The 23,063-nt window shown below is 27.8% G+C and overlaps 1 protein-coding gene across 1 annotated transcript; it reads left to right on the top strand.

The window, feature by feature from the left end:
* The first annotated feature begins 16,876 nt into the window (after nt 1-16,876).
* On the top strand, nt 16,877-20,210 carry LOC107166189 (uncharacterized protein C3orf38 homolog). Its single transcript, XM_015514753.2, has 3 exons — nt 16,877-17,115; nt 17,707-17,990; nt 19,464-20,210. Exons 1-3 carry the CDS (start codon nt 16,992-16,994, stop codon nt 20,034-20,036), a joined length of 981 nt encoding a protein of 326 aa, XP_015370239.1. The 5' UTR covers nt 16,877-16,991; the 3' UTR covers nt 20,037-20,210.
* The last annotated feature ends 2,853 nt before the right edge of the window (nt 20,211-23,063 follow it).

The raw sequence follows: 23,063 nt of genomic DNA on the forward strand, positions 1-23,063 counted from the left end.
AACAAAAAAAACGATACCATTAACGTATCTATGTGACTATGTATGTATACCTACTGATATACTAAAATTGTTTTCCTTTTTTTATTTCAATATAGTTTTTAGATTGTTAATTTCTTAATTCTTTTCTAAGTTATTTTTTTTTTTGTTGCTCATTACATACATTTTAGCCCTACCTTTCAATCAACTGAATTTTTTTTTTATGTATTAACTCAAAAACAAATAACTGTGAATAATTAAAATGTTCACCAAATGTTTATATGACAATTTTTAATACAAAATAAAATTTATAAATTATTTTTACTCGTTTTGAGCTGTTTATAGACATTTGAAATTTGAATTTTTCTAATTTTTTTGTTATAAATATCGATAAACATTTTTAATTGGTTAAAAATCTTGAAAATTTAATACAAAGTTCCTAATAAAGTAATAAATATTAACTGCTCATAGGTAAGTATTTGTATCTTTTAAAAAACTATATTATATTTTATAGTTTATACACACAAACTCATCATTAAGACATTTTTTAAATGCAATATTTTTGGCAAAAAAATAAATTCGACCTAATGTATATAATTGGTTGAAAAATAAATAGTTTTAATAGCAATAATATACTTATCAAAAAATATACTCAGTTATATAGGCTGAAATACTGTACTCGATCAGAATCGTTTTTAGTACTCTATGTTTTATTATTGGATTATTATTTAACACATCCATTTCTGCAGTGATTCACTCAACACCCACTATACAACAGAGCAGTAACCACATGCTTACCTTTATTTATATTATGTTATAGGTCGAGCGTAACATACAGTGTTAAACTAATTAACACTTTTTTTTCAGATGTTGTCTTTAGAAACATGTAAAAGTTTAAGTAATAATTCAAATTCAAAGTATTGATTGTGAGTTAATACATTTCTCGTCAATAAAATAATTGTTGTGATGTAAAAAGGATTTGCAACTTTGATATGCTTATAAAACGGTTTGAACATAAAACATAAACATTTTATAACATTTGCTAGATAATACTCTTATTACTTTTAAATTTTATAATAGATCAATTTACACTATAATAGAAAACATAACAAAGATTAATGGATTATTCAAAACGAACAGTTTGCTATATGTATTATGAATTTGTTATGAGTTTGTAAGACGAAGACAACGCATGCGAATGACTGGTCAGCGTTCTCTTGAGTGACTACTAAATTTAATCGTTTTTGTTTTAATGAAATCAAGCAGAATAGTAAATGAGGCAACGCCATAATTTTCAATAATTCTGATACAATGATACGTATAGTCAAAATATTAAACCCATCCAACACTTAATATTTTGACCGAGAATCATTATAATTACGATATTTCCTTATTAATTTTTTTAAAAAAAATAAATATTTTATTTAAAAACACGAAATCAACACTTAAAGAGCTCAAATGCTCTCTAGTATAATCAAAAGTATAAAATATAATAAATTATATAATAATTTATGTCGTACGTAAATTAATGCCATATTATTATTTTTGATACGATACGATTTATTACAATATTTTCGTCGTTCATTGCTCTCGATAATATACCTTCATGACGTACATAACTGTAGGTAGCAGTAATTATCCCCTAGTGCAGTTACAGTTTTGCACCAATTGTTATTAATATTATTACTTGAGATTGAAATTTTACGCAATTATAAGTTTTTTCTTTTTAAATTATGTTCGATGTGCTTTGTATAAATTATTCACAAGGTAATAATGAGAAAATTTTTAATTTGGTAAAAACAACCCAAATAACCGTATTAAAAATCTGTGCAGTTTACATTTACGCAAGTTAAAAAGAGGTAAATCCATTTGTAATGCCGTGCAGGATCTACAAGTATGGTAAATTAATATTTATCGAATAAACTATTTAATTAACTATGTACTTTTATTTTCTATTGACATTTTTAAATAAATTTTCACATTTGTTAGGTACTACATTACACTTTATTATTGTAGGTATATTGGGATACTTTTTAGTGTGTACAAATTCGTACTCCCACCTAACATGTATTATTATACAATCAAAAAATCTGTAGTGTTTGTAAACGGACGATACGCGAATATTTGATAAATCGGTTGTCACGGAACACAATTTCAATAATGGCACACTTTAACCAGCTCGGTAATGCGCTAGTTTAATCAGTTTACGCAGCAATGTTTTTGGATCATTTGACGCGTATAATATTGGTACAATGTTGGTAGTGATATTGATATATGACGTGTGTGTGTGCGTGTGTGTTTAGACCAAAAGTTAAACGGACGTTAAAATCGCATAAATCGCAGCACACGTCCGATTGGTCAAGAACAAAATAAAAACGAAATAATATCGAATGGGCCCGTCGTTGATGTATTTGTCTTGTTGTCGTTTCGATTAATCAGTAACTGATATCATATTATAAAAATTAACCATGCGAGATATCGTAGTGGTACTCAATAATTTACTTCTGTAGTTGCTGCTGAAACAAAATCGTGGTAAGTATGTGTTATTATAATTTTATATTATTCCGATAACAGTAAGCCCAGCTAGGAAACCGGGTTAATAGTTTTGCATTTTGGCTGTGAATATAATACGTTTGCGTGGTTTTTTAAACTTTAATGTATAGGTACAAAGTAGGTATTTTATACTTGGTAGAAGAAATTAATACAGCCTAATCGAACTCAAAAACTAATAAATTTAGATACTAAAATAGATGATTTGAAAAAATATTTTTAGGCTATTTATTGGCACGTGAATCTTTCGATTATTTTCGATTTATCGTCTTTTTTTTAATTATCATCGATACATAATTTTTGGTTGAGTCAATAAATTTGAAATTTTAATATTATGTCTCATAAAGTTGTTATTAGTGAGATTTAAAAAAAAGTTGAGTGTCTTAAGTTAGAATTTTGAAAAAATTCGTCAAAATCACGAAAATCACTAAAATTTGCAAATTATGTGTATTTGGAAATCCATAAAAATGTTTCTTTTAATATTTAAGTAGAAATTTATGAACTTTTCAGGTACTTTAATATATAGCTCAACTTTTAGAATTGTATAACTTAATACCTACTTCCAATATCACCATTGTAATTGTTTGATAAATGATAAATCTTAAATTTAGTCAAAGTTTAAAAAAACATTAATAATTAATATAAAATTATTTATTTCAATATTGTTCTAGGTATTTATTTGGTACATTATTTAATAAAACTTATTAATCATGATAATTATATAATAATGAATAAATTATAAATATTATATTATAAATTATACAATTGTATAAACATTATAAAGATTAAATTTTTTTTATCTAAATTTAATATAATTTGATGTTATCTAATATTTTCTAATAAATATGTATATTTTTTAGTGTTAGATACCATTGAAGTAATTCACTGTGGAAATACAATTTTCATTTTTTTGCAAATGATGGATTTAAAAACTGTCAATTTACTTGAAGTTTTCGAATTCACCGAGTTTTTGTGGACTACATTATTAAATACCACCAATGTCGAATTTCAAGTAACGCATTTACATCGGTCACATATATTATTCGAACTGTCACTGTGTCCGGATCGTGTGAAATTGTCGTCGACCCACGAACACGGTAATTGGCATAGAAACGGTTGTACAGACCTCTTAATTGGAGAGAAAACGGTCAGTCAACATACGTCCGTCAGACGACGAGGGTCGTATTGCGGTTACGATCTATCACTATACACAATTTTAACCCTCAGAAGGATATACCTCGATTTCGGTTTTTGTATAGATGTATATACTAAATAATACAAAATTGACATCAGCACTATAATAATAGGTCCATATTATTTATAATTATTATTGTCTTGTCCAACGGTTTTCAACCTTTTTCGGGTAATAAATCTGTTATGCATTATCCGCATAGACCATACTGTAGTTTAATATCTGAATAGATATTTGTATAATTATAATCATTATATTGTGTATTATCATATACTCGTATATTATGATTATGATTATGGATCCAATGTTCATACTACAACGTACACAAACGTACACGTATATCAACGTTTTCCCTATAAAATATGGTATGGTAAAATGGTTATCATCCACAACACCATTATGATATACAAAAATAAATGATATTAATACTATATAAGAGTACGACGAGTGATGTTGACGCTAAAAACGTATTGTAAACATTTCTTAACTAGCATGTATTTCATTCTAAAATTGCAGTAATTTTTAAACGCATACCAAAGTACCTATAATATTATAAGCATGGCTAATTTCATATTTTAGGGGTAGATAAAGACAAGATTGATTTAGACATAAATACATAAAAAGACAAATACTTACAAACTGTACACAAAATGTCGGTGTGGTCAAAAACTTGGGGGTGACAAAACAACCATCTTTTGAAAAAGTTTTCCACGTCATCAACTTTTGTGGTTAAGTTAAAACAGCTAAACTTATAAACTATCAATGTATTTGAAAATACATTTTACGAATGATTTTCAAAAATATTTTTTGGAAAAACTTAAATTCATATTTTTATAACTTGGGGAGCTATATTTCACGAACGTTTTGCATACTAAATTTTCTACAAGAAATAATAATATATAATATCTTCATAATATTACAAAATATGCATTTAAATTTGTTTCGAAAAAAATCTTGACGTTTTTGAAAATACATTTTTACAAACAGTAGAATCCATGTAAATAGTACCGGTTATAGTGTCATGGTGTAATTTAAAGACTTATAGTCATAAAAAAAAGATACTAGTTATGCTTACTTTGTTTCTATTACTAGTTTTAAAATTGTATGAGCGAATTTCATAGTGTATTTTGTGGGGTAGGTACACTGTAGTACGACACATCACTTTCATCACTTAGCTTATCTAAACTGTAAGTATCTACGCAGAGGCCTATAACTTATAAGTTATAACATATAAATTACAACTAATACACCACCTTGATACTTGACTTTTAGATTAAGTATAATTTATAGGTAACTACATTGAGGTTATCAGAAAAATATTCCGCAACCTAATATGAAATTAAAAAAGCGAATAAATCGTGGATGTTGCTCTGCTGTACAGTAGGTTACAAGTGGGTTACTGTAATGGATGGGATTAAATTTAAATCCAATGATATTATATCATTGTATACGAAAAACAATTCTGAGCGGAGGCGGTTTATCTATCTAGGATATATTATAGATTATTAAAAATTTCAAATCCTAGATTTAAAAAGTCGCTAAAATGTTTTGAAAATTTTACCGTGTCTAGGTAAGGCTAATATAAGTAAACAACCCAAATTTCAAATTTGTACAAATATTTTTAACTGAATTAAAACAAAAAAACTCCAAAAATTAAAATGTCTTTAAATAGCTCAAAAATAGCTAAAATTTTCTGAACTTTAAACCGTAAGGAACAAAATCTAAAATAAAACAAACAAGATCTGTTGTCATTTTTCATTTGAAACAATATTTCTAGTAGGAAACGTCGTCCATAATTATTTAATATTATAAAATCGTGAAATCGTGAAATCGTGAAATCATGAAATCTTACGTGTTTTCTCCTTTAACCCCTTTTATTTCGAGTACCGTTTCGGAAATCGAAAAATGACCACTCTAAAGTACTAGCTCAAGAACATTATCTTTCAGAAAAGATGCTACACTTGATACTTTCGAGTAAGTTTAGGGGGAAAAAAATGTTTACAGAATAAAAAAGAAAAAGAAATAAACATCATATTGTAAAACCAATACATTCCTCGGTCCGCTCAGAATCTAAAACTAATGTATGCTGTCATAGAAAAAGAAGAATAGTTAAACAATTGGGAAATGATAAAACGATAAAAAAAAATGTTCAAAAACGTTATTCATACTTTTCTAGATAATCTGAGTTTACAATTACCTATTAAAAGAATCACTCAGTTCATACATAACAAATAGTGACATATTAGGGCCATATAAACTGTCTGTAGTAACAGTGTTTATTGCATAACATTTATAAATTATATTGTGGAACGTTGCTATTCATCCCGCCACCGTGCGTTTTTGTTCAGATACCCTCGTGGCGAGGCCCCAAAAGATAAGCTCAAATATCATTTGTCATTTTACACAATTTCTCTTGTCCGGTATAGTATCGTGTATGGAACATAATAATATATATGTACGGTATAGGTATAGGTACGTGACCATTAAACCACGAGGTACGCGAGATGTATTATAATATATTTCAGGGGCCAAAAAAAAAAAACGAACGGTCTCGGAAGAAATTATTTTCTGTACCGAGACCAGAAAGCGATAAGATAATAATTTATACCTGTGCATATTAATAGAGTCGCATGCCAGAACGGTGGAAAACATATTAACTACACTAATTATTATTGAGTCCCGACCGATATAAACGAAAAATATATACCGATCGAGTACCTCGCTCGAAAAACGAAAAATATTTATTAATTGAACCCACGGCCGCGCGCTCGGAAAAAGTAAAATACATCCGTGGAGTTTTTATATTGTGAATTTTTAAAGATCGACCTCGTCAGAAATACCTAAACTGCAGTTTGTCAACGATCCGCGTTAAAACTAAACTCAATTTTAGAAACATTTATTTGCAACAATAAATTAACAGAATTAAGGCCGTTTATGTCATAGATATTTGTGTTTTATGCTAACCTTATTCTAAACTATGATTAGTAATTCTAAAAACATTTCTTCCATTTTCTGGATTTGATTTTATATTAAAGTATTTCAAATACCCAGTATCGTAAAATTAGTAGTGCATAACACTATAACAGATTTAGCACCAACCAAAAAACATAAATTCGGTTTCCCAAATTGTTTTACATTATTTGCTTATAAGGTATAATAAAATATACCATTCATTAATTAATAACACAATAATGGTCAAAATTATTTCATTTTTGGTACCTACATAACTAAGTTTGACTATGAGAAGTTTACAAACATTTAGTTTACGTACATTCTAAACAAGATAGAATGAGAGAATTGTCAGTGAAGACCTAACCTAACCTAACCTATTTATTAAAACAGAAAGCTAGCGAACAACTAGGAAAAATCACAATAACAAGTGATCAATTTTTAAATTAGAATAAATTTTTTTTTAATATTTATTTGTGATTTTAGTATATTCCTATGTATTAAACTATTTTATATATTTACGCCAGTCCATCCAACACTATTAATTATTATAGTGCCAGGTGGACATAAAACTCGAGTTACTATAAATTATAACATATATTTTATCTGATTGTAATAGTATATAATATTATAAGGAAATTATAAAACTATCAATCATTAACAAAACTATGGGCGTGGGTGCCGTTACGAGTTTTGGGGCAAATGTTATTTAATGATAGTTTGAGTGAAAACGCGCATAACCTCATCGGTGTAAAGTAATCCGCAGATTTTGTTCCTATGCTTGAAATCTATACTACCTATAATAAAGTAGATAATCACGTTTCAAATAAACCGTTTCTAAACTGTTGGCAGACACGACATGTACCTGCTATTGTACCTAAATAATATTATAAATTGAACAGCATATATTTTTGAGGTTACGTAATAAGATTGTATAGGCGCGAGACTCGCCGCTGCCGGAAAACGATTCTCTCACACGCCCCCGAGGGAATTCACCGCCCTGTGACCTTTTAACGGCCTCGGCTATCCCATTTCCCGCCAAGTTGACCTAAAACCTCGGCAAGAATAAGCGCACATATTATTATTTAATGCCTCCGCAGTGGAATCTGAGACAAAAAAAAACCACTGCTATCTGTAGTCAACAAAATATGTATATCGTTTTTTTTTTATTCCGCGATAACGCAAAATGACAAAAATTGCCCGTGTTAAATCGGTTTTCCATAACGCATGTTTTGAGTATAATATTTACGACGACATTAATATTCTGTTTAGCAAATAATTTGTTTCCATGAAATCGCCAATTATAAGTGTTATGCTGTAAGTATTCACTATTTTTTTTTTTCATACAATGTATATAAAACGTTCGCATGTAAAAGAACAGTGCTGTCCTGATGGATTTCGGAAGGGGGTGCAGAAATTTTAGAAGTTCCATATATATTTATACAGATATATCTATAACTATCTATATTTTAAGGGTAGAATCCAAAACGTTCAATTTCCAGAATTAACAAAATCAAGTAGGAATCGATTCTCATAAAAAAAATACCGATAAATCGATTGACGCCATCAGAATAGATCAAAACAAACTAATTTCTGGTCAAATCCACTATTCAAAATGACTGATGGTTAATCCGAAACAATAACCTTTTCCATACATATAAAAATGATATTTAGATATTCAACACGTACTTTTTCCCATGTTACAAACTTAAAACAAAACGTACAAATGCCCTTGTTAAAATAATAGGCACATACCAAAACAAACTATTTCCGGAAATAAATTATTCCAAAACGTAGGTACTTTTATTATGTTATGCCAACATGTACTTACCCGTTTTGTAGGTTTAGGTAAGTAAAATAGCTGATACAAATTATTAATAAATTAAGCTATTCCATGTTATCAGTTAACAAGTTAACGAGTACTTTGGATAGCTGTCACACTCACAGCGGAAACTATAGATTGAGACAAAACCGTCCCTGTATCATTCTGGAATGACAAAATCGACCTATCTCGTCTGCATTAACCGATACTTTCCTTTTTGTCACTTATCGTTATTATTTTCAAATGTATAACATTTAAGTGAATTCGATCGGTAAATATTATCATACAAGCAGATTATTCAATAAAAAAAAATGAATTTGATTGTTTCTCCAAATTTACCATTTTATTAAATTTGTTTATAGTCATAACTCATAATAATACATCAATATTATATAATATCATATGATAGTATAGTATGATGTGTTCCGTTTTTCATACTCCACATAAAATGGTACAAAGTACAAATATACATGTACAACACCTAAATATTATTATATTTAATTAACTAGTACAGTTTTTTTTTTTTTTTTTTGTAAGAGAAAATATAATCACCGACAAGGCGGGCTTTTCCAATAATATATTTTTTTATTTTATTCAAATTGACTGTTGTAACTTGTAAACCAAAAAAATAAATTGTTTGAGTTTTTAGCACTGAATGTTTCTACTGTAAATTGTAATGTTTGAAGAAACAATCTGACAATTATCAACTCCTTGCTAGATATCTTTATATTATGTAAGCATAAAGGCGTCAATTTATAGTAGGCGTCTAAATTAATTATATTGTATCGGTATAACTTTTCACACTATACGCTGTAGTTTTAATAACATGCTATATTATTAATTTTAATAAAATATTTCGATTAATTAACTCAGACTGTAACCTACCTAACCTCACGAAATATTTTTAACGCAAACAGCATAATATGTAAATAATAATTATGTTCGATGTATATACAGGGTGAGGATTTACCCATTGCGGTATCTCCGAAATAATGTTGATATCGAAATTCTGGTTTTGTAATAAGACAGGGATAAGAACTATTATTATTTCATATTATAATATTTATTTTAATGTTTTGGTAAAAAAGTTAAAAATATATTTTTTATTTAATTATTTCCAAAAACATTTGACCATAGCAATTTTGAAGAGTTTATTTTTCTAAAAATATTGACGTTTAAAAATTTTATTTTCATTAATTTCCTGATTTTTAATATTTCTTTTAGTTTCGAGAAAAATTGCGAATTATTTAACATATCGTTATGTTATCAAACATGTGACTCGCCGCGCCGCGCGCATTCCCATACGGCCGGCCGAATAATTTCCGTGTTCCTAATAGTTATAAGTTATAATTATATTTTATTTCTTCAAAACTAGAAAAAATTTAAAAAAATAGGAAATTGATGAAAATACAATTTTTAAACGTCAATATTTTCAGAAAAATAAACTCTACAACATGACTGTCTTTAATTTTCTTGGAAATAATCAAATAAAAAAATATATTTTTTAAACTTTTTACAAAAACATTAAAATAAATTAAAAAATGAAATAATTGTAGTTCTTATCCCTGTAAATCTTATTATAAAACCAAAATTTTGATATCTCTATTATTTAGTGAGATATTACAATGGGTAAATCCTCGTGGGACACCCTGTATATCAGGTAGATTGTAGATTGTAGAAAAATTGATAAAACAAAAAAAACATGTCCATTATTGTAAAAATTAATAACATTATACTACCTACCTTTTATATAAATATCAAAAATAAAATGATGAAGCTATACTTATATTTTTATATAACATACAAGAATCCTTTGCATGACATAAAGACATTATATTATACATAATACATTTTATACTCTATACCTAGTATACCTAAGTGGTTATTTACCTATATTGGTTAATGAGAAACTTTATTTCACCGCAAATATGCATAGGTGTACACATAATAATAATAATACATAGTATAACTATTTAATAGAGTTTACTTATATGTATAGACAGTACGTTTAAATTACACTAATTCCTACTGCTATTAATTTCCTGGAGTAAATTTCATGTCGATATCATCATGCAGTGTTTTTACACTAATTAAAAGAGAGAAAAACGTTTTTCTGTAAATATTCTTATGTCAGAAAAATATATTTTATATTAGCTTAGTATATAACTTCCAATAGAAAAAGCTTGAATATGTTTTCATGCATTCAGAAAACATTTTGAAAAAAAAATTTGAAAATGAGCATATTTTAGATTACTAAATAAGATTTTGTTTTTTGCTTGTTGCAGCACCTGCCTACATTATTTTCAGCCATTACTCAAGAATCAGTGGCGTCCAAACAGGTTTGTAAGTACATACTGCAAATCGAGAATGGGTGCTGAATTACTGGTGTCAAAGAGAAGTTTATAAAAAAATCATAATTAATTCTAAATTTTGTCATCCATCATCCAAATGGTATGTACTCGTATTATGAAGATTTTTCAGACTTTCAGTTTAGACTGTGTGATATCACCCGTATTAGCTTAGCTAATTTAGCTAATACGCGGCAAACCAACAACTATGCACCTCACATTCGTACACTCCAAGCTAGTGACTCTCTCTAAAATAAATTCAAATTAACACTTGTAACTTATTTAGGTAAGATGGTGTGCGTTTGTCTTTTCTACATCCATTTCCTAAAATTCTAAATGACTAACAGGACCCACGATCGTAACGCTATTCAGTTTAAAATAAACTTCATTGACTATAGGTCTGTTCTGTGTGTTTGAGCACTGTTCCAATATAAAGGTATGAACGAAGAAAATTTGAAATAATAATATTCGACTCGGGTTTTCAAGTTGGAAACACTTATATTAAATTAAAAAGTGTCTTTCAGATTTTCTACAACAGCAGTTGAACGTTCATTTTCAACACTAAAGCGCTTAATAACACTGCTTCGTAATAAAACTAGAAATTAGCGTTTAATGGGACTTAATCTTCTATCATTACATTGGGAGAAGTATCCATCTCAACAGATGAAATATTGGATATAATGGCTCGAAAAAATAGAAAACTTATATTATATACATTAGTTGAAAATATTTAATAACTATATTATAGACTGTTTTGTATTATAAAGGTTTTAATTTATAAGTTTATAAAAATAATAAAAGATTTTGAATATTAATCATGTTTGAAAATTGTATTAACATTTATTTCTCCCCCCCCTCCCACAAAAAAAATCCTGACTACGTGCCTGCGTATTACGATCGCCGTTACACACATATACAATCGTCGTACCTACGTTCTCGTCGACTCACTCAGCGACAACGGGAGTCCCCGCGCCTGTGTGTCTGACGGCGTTATATAAGAAATATTTATGTCACCTCAGCATAGCTAGCTTCACTGACCTATGTTAATAATTTACAATTCAAATTACATATAAATATATATGAACTATTATTATTTTGACGACTGTCTATACAATATACGACAATTGTAAATCAACAAACTCTATTTTTAAAAATAGCTTGGGTATAGTAAGCGAGTATAATTTAGTATAGGTGAGTATACAAACTACAAACTCCAATTATCCATAAAAATCGATTCATTTTTCTTATGAGAAAAGTTTTGTTCGAAGTGTTATCAAACAAGTTTAAAATATTGTAACGATTGTTTTCTTTGAACAAATATTCATAAAAAAATATATGTATATATTTATTGTAAGTCGTTACTCATTATACACCTATATTTATAGTGATATATATCATAAATGACTTGTTAAAACTTAAATATAAAACCATAGCACGCTACTCAGTACTCGATATTTTACCTTTACAAAGAAAGTCTATTTATCATAAATATGTTTTTTGTTAATAATTAACCACGAAAATAAAACTTTACGAAAAATCAGTATGAAACAAAAAATGTGTCTCCAGCCCAAAAACATATTTATTTTAAAATAAAAACCCGAGACAGGCCTTAACTCAATAATAAAAAAAAGCTGAGACACTGTTGTATATTGGTACCTAATAATTGTTAGTTTTTATCAAAATATAAAATATAATATTGTTTACATAAAATATGATATTAATTGAAAACTGTATTTGTAAAACATGTAATATCTTATAAATAAATGTTGATGTGATTTTTTAACATTCATAGTGGAAACAATAAAAAATTGTCAACGCTATACCTATCATTAAATACACACTGTAAATTAATAACTATATTTTACTGAAATAAATTCAGAATATTAAATGTGTTTCTTATTTATAATTGATCAAAACCATGATTTTTATGTGCAGCAATATAAAATGCATACAATTATTATTACTTATATATAATTATAAACACGAAAATAATTATCTTGTTTTTAATTCAAACGGTGTGCGTAGAACATCATGTGCGTCTGTACTCAAAAATGGTACTCCATAAAACGTCACCAGTGAACGAATATATAAAATACGAATATTATAATAATTTCTCAATACCTAATACCTAGTGTATATTAATGGGTACCTATTTGTTGTAATTATTTTTATGATAGAAAAAATTCAATAAGAGTGATGTTAACGGCGCAGGTTATCTATCTCTTTTCAATAGAGACTATCTGATTGATGGCGAGAGACGGATCTCTCATTAATTTTGACGGTCGTTGGTTCGATTCACGTCGAAACAGCGTTGCACACACTTGACAAAAAAATAATAATTAAAAAAGTTCTATCGTACCTATACGCCTACTCAAAGTTTTCTGTACAAATAACATTTTGTAATATATTATACATTATACATACCACTGATAAACAAAAATGGGTAAAGGCCAGAGGGAATGAAAGACTTTGGAGTGGATATTTAGTTTTACTAACACACATAGACGTCCCACTCACACGACGATCCAAGCACTATTACGTTGACTCGCCTTTTAGCTCTTGTCCGCTTCAAATTACGAGTGCGTGCGCGCAATAATAATATATTATGCCCTATAAGCGTTAACGATGTTCCTATATATTATGGTACATTTTTTAGTATGTTTGCCGATGATATATATTTGTAATCATCAATAATCGATAAGTGTAGGTACCTTATTTTTATCATCCCCATATGATGGCCATATCGTACCGTTGTAATCAATATGTGATTGATAAGTAACTAATAGTTACCCACCGTTTAATTCTTGTGCGGTTTTAAGTGACTTACTATAGTTCGTACGTTTAACTTAATACCTATATACCTATATTGGTTAAACTAATAAATAATAATTAATCATCTAGTCATATGGAGTAATGATGATTATAGGTACACTTATTATAATTTATAATAATGATTTTATTAGACTTCATGAAATTATGTTTAGAATACAATCATTTAAAGTGTACCAACAACTGTAACCATATTATTTTATTAGTAGGTACTTATCATAATATTATTAATCGTGTACGTACGTTCCTTTTTCTCGACCTCGTCACGTTCAAAACTCAATCATATCCTCGAATATGGGTGATAATATTATATATGTATATAATTATTTATTTATAAAATAATCGACTTTCAGTATTCACTCTATATACATCATATGTATATGGAAATACTGAAAACATTAAACAATTATAAATGCATAATACTATTTAGTTTATTTCCATTAAATCAATAGTTTTGTAGTTTGATCACACTGCTGAAATTGAGTACTCAAAACTATAGGTAATGATTAATTAATAAATTGTTCTTTGCTTCAGTCGTCCTTCCAATCCAAACACAGCAGTAGGCCCTTTTCAAAATGTGACAAAAATCGTATACAATATACATAGTAACTACCAAAAAACAAAACAAAATTACTCGTATGTAAATTAGCGTGATTTAATCATTTGCCGGAAGCCCGAAGAACTTCCAACTATTATGTGCGTCCTCAAACTGTATCTGATAGACGGGCCGACGCTTCGAACATCTACTGAACTTTATTAAAAAAAAACTAGAAAAAAAACGCTGAAAGTTGAACATTGAAGGATTTCTTCTACTGTATAAAAAGTTTTTATTGCCACAAAAAAGAACACAAAAATCAATAGGTTCGAAAAAACATTTTTTTATATTCACAATTTCTAATTTTATATTTTTTATTTTACACTTGATATTCTTATATACTTTTTAAATTCAGATTAAAACGGAAATAAAAAGTTTTGTTCTTATTTAAAATATATAAATAAAGCGCAGTTTTTAAAAATACTAAACAAAAACTGTTATTATTTACACAACTTCTTTTGTTATTTTTATTATATGTATATATAATGAAATAAATTTACACAAAACAAAACATAATTTTATACAAACTAAATTTCATTTTTATTTAGTATGATTATTAGTATTATTATCGAAGTATATTGCATTTTTTTGTATATTCTACTAGATAAGTAAACGAAACTCTATTTCCAGTTGATTGCTAAATAAAAATATATATATTATAGATATTAATGATATTATATTATATTATATTTAGATGAATGTTAGTTTTGACGATATATTGTCTGGGTTATTTTAGTCACCTTTTTTTAATTTTCAACATATCTACATGAATTACATATTATTTACATACCTAGTGGCTAGTATTTAAAATGAAATAATTTAAGGATTAGTTCATTTTTCATACAATAGTCTGTAATTGTACAATATTATAGAAAAAAATATAGATACATATTGTTTTTTATATAAAGTCATTATTAAAGCTTGAATTTATATTTAAAAACATATTTTTATCATGACGTGATTTATATTATCAGAATTTGTTTCACAAAATTTTTGATAAAATGAGCAATATTTAATTTTACATATTTCACAGATATTTTATTTTTACTCACATATTTAAGCAATTTCACTGTTTTAAAGTGTTTTATTCAGAGTTTAGACTGTTTAGAGTGATTGAAAGCTTATCATATAAGTACATCAATAGTTTACAACTTTTGTAGTAAAATAATATTGGGACGGTGGAGTCGACTTGACATATTTTTGACGTGGCTATACTTGTTCAACGCAAACGATCGTGGTACTCTGCGTGTTCTACTATAGTACATATTATTACCATCATATTTTTCAATTATTTCTAGACACAATTTTACTGGCTCAAATATTAAATATCTTATTTTAGTATATTAATATTAACAAATTTTATAACACAATGAACAGCAGCCAGCAGTAGACGGTAGTGCGTGTTTCGTGAGTTTGACAAGTGTTTGTAGGTTGTCATTTAGATGCAATATAAAACCTATATCCTATAGGTAATAGGTAATGCATAAAATATAAGGTAATTTTACAATAGGATCGGCTATCTTTTTAATTTGAAAAATTAACAATGCATGTTGTTACGAAATTCCAATCAAGAAAGCTTATCTTTATGTTTATTAGTTTATTACATTTTATTTATATTTTTTTTCTTAATCACATTTTTTTTAATTTTATTTTTTTTATAAATATATACTTTGGTTATATAAATACATATAAATCTGAGCACTAATCATTACTGTGTATACTATTGAATCGAATGAGCATGTGAACTTTGTAATTTTTAAATCAATTTTATACTACCAATGACATATTATCCATGTCAACATCTTATGAATTTTCTGAAATACATTATTTTTAAAATAAAAACAAATTTTGGTCTGTGGCAGGAGTGTTAGCTCATTTATTATAATGTTCTTCACAAGTCCAATACACAAAAGATAAATAAATAAAAAAATATATAGGTAGAGAAGATTAAAATCAGATTCCGTAAAAGAAGCCCGATTTTTAATTTTTAAATTTTACGTCCAAAAAATAATTCGAAAAGCTAACTAAACGGCCATGGTTTAACGTGAAATATTATACTAAGTTTTACAGATATCAAAAATCGGGCATCTTACAGAATCAGATATGAAAAATATTTTCTTTATTATTAAATAAATATAAAATAATTGGTGCAAAAATAAATTATGAAGATTAAATAAAAAAGTTTAATAAATAAAAAAAATCACACTCAGCATACCGCGTACGTTGAGCAATGAGCAGCAAAACAATAACAGTAATTCGGTACTATAATATATTTAAATATATATTATATTACTATATATTTAAATATATACTACTATATATTTATATAATCTGTGGTACAACGGCTGAACCACGATTTAAGATATATATCTTAAATATATATATATATGTATATCTTAAATCGTGGGCTAACAGTGTCAAAAAAGTCAGTGATGTGTAGTTAATAAACAATAATTTCTTATGAAGCCTTATTTTCCCTATCCGTGGTGACACTGATTTGAGGTAGGTTTTGATTTTTCGCATTTTTGAGAATTACATGGGCCGAATAGGGAGTGCACCATCTGGTTTTATATAATCTGTGATATTATCACAACGATAAGAATTGATAAAATACCATAACCCACAAGCAACATGGCGGAAAATCGGCGTCTCCCGGATTGCTTGTCAATTTATACAAGTTAGCAATCTAGTTTATTATCTATATCGGTGTTCGCAAATGACACATCTCTAATGGATACCGATTGCGAGAAAAGGCTAATGAAAGAATTTCTGGACGGAATCGAAACAAATGAACTATGCAAAATCGTCCGATCTATCTACCATGGCGGAGGAATCTCTGCGAATACTCGACAAGGTAAATCAAATCAATACTGTTTTAAATTCTATGTAGTATTTGCAATATTGAAATTATAACATTTATCATTGTTAAAGCACTAAGTATTATGGGACAATTTAATTAAATTATAATAAAATATTAAAACTTTATGAATGTAAATACAATTATTTGTTTGAATCGAATGACATAGTCACTAGTCAGGGCCGGATTGGTATATATCAGCTCATCGAGATTTTCCCTTCTAAGCGGCCTATTTACATATTCACTGTCCCAAATTTTGGGTCTCTATTATTTTTTATTGGTTTATTACGTCTAAATCGATACAAACTTATTTACTTATTCTAACATGTATTTATTTTCACCCACACTCTGCCACTACCGGCCCTAACTTTAAGCGGCCCACCGAGATTTTCTCCGTAGCTCGCCTAACCAATCCGGCTCTGAACATAGTCCACTAAAATACAGTGCTACTCAGCTGAAATCTGCAACTGTAATCAAAGACAATTGATGTTCACAACTTCTGTATATATAGATGAATATAGATTTATAGTAAACATATTTATATTCCATGTGTTGAAATTTGTGGTTTCAATTTGTAACTTGTTTTAGATGCTGAATTGTTACTGATGTCTCAACCTTCTGCACGAGTATTGTCCAATAAAAAAGTTCAAATAACAACTTTGTTGAAGTTTTTAATTTCAAAAGGCTTAGTACCTACCACTGATTTGACGAAAGCAGATATGTGTTTGGCTTTTAAGTCATTAGTAGAAAGTCAACCAGACTACATCAGACCACCAGCACAGCCTATCCAAATGTCTGGCCCTAATAATATGCTGGCAATATCACAGAATAACAACATGATGCATACTTATCCATACCAAGCTGTTCAGCAGGTATTTATGTGTTGCAATTAATTATGTTAAAAAAATTAAAAATGCAAGTTATTTTATAGTATCTAACCATACATCTATTTTTATGATCCTCATGTAAAAAAAAATGGTATTTTTCCATTAGCCTGACTGATGTTTTTAATTGTTACTAAAAAATTACTAGATAAAAGTATAAATCGCTATGTATTATTTTACAATTTGAATTATGTAATTTTATAAACTGTAGATCTCTAAATCTCAAATTAGATTAAAATAATATCACATTATTAAAACTAATATTATTATGGTATCAGTGTTGGGCACTAACATAACGCAAATTACAAATCACTGTAACTTACATTTGCTGTATTATTGTAGTAATTTCATTGTTTTTTATTTAAATTAATTCAATTGTAACCAAATTACTTTTCAAACATATTTCTTTGAAGTCACATGTTAATTTCCATGTTATTAAAATAAGTTATGATTGCAGAGCATTATAACAAAAACTAAGAGCTAGAATAATTGAGAAAAATTAAAAACCAATACAATTTATTTACAACTCAAAAAGTTGTAGGTTCATATTAAATATTCCAGAAATTAATACTTCCATATTTTGTTCATGTATAATATTAAGTCATTAATTATGTACCTACGTCACCAATGTTAAATCTATACTTTACATGATGATTAATTGTATATCAACCTACTTGGTACTTATTAATTGTCTGAATTAAAACTGATATAATATTACTAATGTAATCCATTTTTAAGAAAGTAACTTTATTTGCAACTCCCTACTTTTTGTATAAAAAAGTAACATAATATAATAAAAATAATGTTTGGTAATGCAAATGTAATCTTAATAAAAATATTTAATTTAACGAGTAATATTATTTTATTACTTTTCAAAAGTAATTTACCTAACACTGGATGTTATTAATCTTATAAAATCAATTATATAATTAATAAAAACAATACTTTAGATGACGCCACACCCACATATTATGTTGTCTCCGTCTTACAATTGCTTAACATAACAAATTTTACGCTCAGCAATTCACGTTTAGCTCTGTTAGTTTAAAAACTAGATTGAATTTACAATTTACAATTTGAGTGTACATCTGATAATATCATCAATTTGTAAAACTGAAACACACTTGTGGGTTTAACGTCCTTTTAAGAGAATCCAGAATTTTACTATAATATTTACTGTGAGAATATTATACAGTTATTTTTGTTAAAATTTTGAATGTCTTTCTATAAAATAAAACAGCAAAATTTACCATTATAATATTAATTTATTTTTTTTCCTTTATTTGAAATATACAATCTGTACCTATGAGGCACAATGAGTACATGAGATGAGAGATACATACATATACAGTTAACATTATCAAAATGATAACTTAAACATATATTTACATGAATACAAGAGTTTTGAGAAGCCATCCATCAATGACACTCACTATAATATTAATTTAAATATTTTTTTAGATGCCTATGCCAGTGCCTACACCAACTACTTCTACACTAGAACCCAATAAAAAATCTCGAAAAGATCGTGATAATGAATTACTAGAAGAATTTATTGAAATGTTTGCTAAACATTTTTATGATTTATTAAATGATCTTGGTACTCCTGGAAAAAATCAACTAGACTGTCGTCATTTTTATGACAATTGTACAATGTCATTGAAAATTCTTGGTGGCAGCAGTGAAATTTGTGAGACTTGTGAAGATTCTACCTCTACATTGCAGTGTTTATTAAGTATCAAGAAAGAACACATGGTTTTTTTTTCACCACATTTAGCTGATGTTAAATGGAAAAAAGAATCACATGGTTTAGTAAAAGTGCATATTGGTGGTACACTTCATCAAGGTGTTGGAAGAATGGTTGGAATGTTTGAACAGCAATTCATACTTAGAGAAGATCCTCAAGCCGAAAACACATGGAAAATTCTGAACACAAATTTTATGATGAAAAGTATGGATTTAATAACAGCTGGACCTACTTTAAGCATAGAAGGATCTCGCCAAACAAACAATTTACCAATCGATTATGTATAATTGTGCTGTCAGTATGTTAAACGACTTGGAATGTCAAACTTTAATTGTATTTAGTATTTACTTATTTGACTTGTATAATTAAAATTTGAATTCAATTACTTAAAAATATTATGTAATATTGTTTAAAAATGTTAATCATTAATTATCTAATAGAGTGATATTTATGTTTAGAAATTCTTTATGAGGATGTCACTACACTTTTTTTCTTCATTCTGATCCAAGTGCAAAATAGTAAGTTCAGAGCATTTTAAAATTGTAATATTTTACACGGATACAACACTTCAATAAAAGCCTATTATAAAATGCCCCAGATAATATTTTTAAATTAAAGTAATTTTATAGGTCAATTTATTCTAATATTAAAGCTTACAACATAAAATGATAGATTCCACAAATGAAAAATGTGGTATTTTGCGAGTGGATCCTTTTTTATCTTCAGACATGTCATAAGCTGGTGTCTTGGTAATCTAAATAGAATAATTATTAACAATATATGCCATTGTAGTCATCAATCTTCATATTGATAATACAGAATAGAACCATATAGCACATATTATATTTTTTGCTTAAATTTTGCCAATGGGGTTGTATCAATACCTCCCTGAGTATGCCACTGCGATATGCATGGTATGTTTTGACACCCATTAGTTTAAACAGGACCAATTGTACATTTAAAAATAAATTATCCTTGGGTAGTAGAAAAAACTCTCTACTGTGTAGTAGGTAGGTTCAAGTGTACCTCGTTAATCATGATTCAGAGGTTGTTATACCTGCATGTGATTTCTCCATCTTACAAGTGCATAACACAATGAGTATTTTAAAATTGTAAATTGTTTGTATATCTTAAAACTCTCATAACTCGCTTTAAAACTAAAATATAATAAAATGTCTATGAGAAGCCCTCGAAAATATTGTTACCTTTCATTTTTATAAGAGGTAAATTCTCTTTAATCACTCTAAATTTTAAATTAACAAAGCCAAACGTGATCTGCTGAGCGTAAAATATGTTATGTTACACTTTTGTAAGATAGAGTCAACACTTGCGGGTATAACAACCTCTTAAATAGATACTGTAGTGTATGAGTTAAATTTGAATTCAGTGATACATCATTGGTTACTGAATATGAAAAATGATTCTGACCAAAAAAGTCTTTCAGACGTCTGCCTATATTACAAAGTGTATTATTTATATTTATAAGTAGGTACTTAATATCTGCCAAAAACATTGCATTTAAATCACTGTGTGTATAAAATATAATAATATAGACAAACTGACAATTACCTTGAATACTGAGATTTTAAACTTTAAGGAGGCCTTGCTAATTTTGAATGAAATTATAAATCATAATGTATTCTATTATAACTATATTAAATGAGTGTTTTTAGGTAAAATTTAAAAAATATGAATGTAATTTAGACTTTACTTTTAGCAATTTAGAATTAAAAACAATCAATAGAATAAATGTAAGTAAATACTCATCGGAACAATTTAAATTAATTATTAATTATATGCTATAGGTACACAATAATTCAAAGACCAAATATTTGTACAATTCAAAAGTTATTTTTTAAAAACAAAAATTAATAGTGATTATTTAGAAATAATTACTACTACTTACTATATAATTATTAATTAATGATAATATTTTATATATATTTTGAAAATTAATAGTAAATATTTTGAGTTCGAGTTCGACTTAAACCGATTGTAGGTTTGGTTTGGGTTTGATTTAGAAAATCAGGGTTTGACCCATGATTAAATTTTTATATTTTCCTATATTGTTCACTTATTATTATATTTGTGTTTCTAAAATTTCACGTTGCAATGGATCTTGGTTTCAAACTTTAGACTAACCTCGAGTCCTTGACCCTGGTATCCTTGTTGAGATGGTTTTATGTACACCTAAGAGTTTTGGACATTATAACAAAAATAATGAGGTCATCAATGGATTTCAAACATAATTTTTTATTAAAAGTCTTATAGCGCTACTGCCCTTTAGTCAGGCCAATACTTAAATATGGTTCTACGATATGGAATCTTCACATTGTCGACAATGCTTAAATAGCGAGTTAAAAGGGTTCATCGAAGATTCTCACAATTCGCTAACTATTTACTATTGTTGGATATCAAATTTGCGCCACAGTACCACACGATACATGACTACACTCCCGTTGTCCATGAACTTCGTTCAGCTTCATTAGCGGAGCGCAGACAAAACGATGGTACAAAACTTACTCTCCTTAACACATTTTAAAATTCCAATATTTGGTGACTTTTCATGTCCCATTGAGTACGTTCTGCCAATACGGACCCCACCTTTCTTTTTTAACCACTTGCAATATTTCATACGTCAGCATTTTGTAATGACTTAATTGTATCAACCTTATAATATGAAATTTATATAGTTACCTAATATAAAGGTAATTTGACATTTTCAATTTTATTAGTTTTTTTACATTATTTAAAAACAAAAAAATGTATTTCCTATGTAAATTCCACAAGCGTTACAGCTCATATCAGCGACTTAGCTTTACTATTGTTGATTTTCCAAATAATTGATTCATTTGTTAAAACTAAACCATTAAGTGAGTACCTACAGCAAGCCCGTCTTAAAGTTGAAAACGTTCAATAAATACTTATTACATATTGCCCCCTTATAGATCGTGATACATAATAAGGAGCCACGAAAAACTCATGGACATTAAAATTCTCTAGCTATCATAGTCGGTAAGGACCATAGACATATTTAAATTGTTTATATTATATGTCTATGGTAAGGATATCTTTTTTTGTTATTGTGTAGATGCAGGGCCGGATTTAGAAATGTGGGGGCCCTCGGCCCACCCTTACAGAAGTATATACTATTTTTCGATTATCTACATATTTTTAATATATTTTTTGAGTGAATTTAGTTTATTAATCTATTAAAATTTACTTAACTATACCAAATTACGAATATTATTCAATCGGAATTATCCTATGCTCTACATGTCCATAATAATAGATTTTAAATTTATATTTGTAAA

This window comes from Diuraphis noxia, unplaced genomic scaffold (genome assembly GCF_037042655.1).
Source record: "Diuraphis noxia isolate RWA-SAM2 unplaced genomic scaffold, SU_Dnox_SAM2 contig0003, whole genome shotgun sequence".
NCBI classification, from domain to species: Eukaryota; Metazoa; Arthropoda; class Insecta; order Hemiptera; family Aphididae; genus Diuraphis; species Diuraphis noxia.

Bases quoted from the DNA above. Each gene is read 5' to 3' on its own strand.
- LOC107166189 (XM_015514753.2), top strand. From the start codon at position 16,992: ATGGATACCGATTGCGAGAAAAGGCTAATGAAAGAATTTCTGGACGGA. The intron at 17,116-17,706 runs GTAAATCAAATC...AACTTGTTTTAG, and splicing joins CTCTGCGAATACTCGACAAG to ATGCTGAATTGTTACTGATG. The intron at 17,991-19,463 runs GTATTTATGTGT...ATATTTTTTTAG, and splicing joins CATACCAAGCTGTTCAGCAG to ATGCCTATGCCAGTGCCTAC.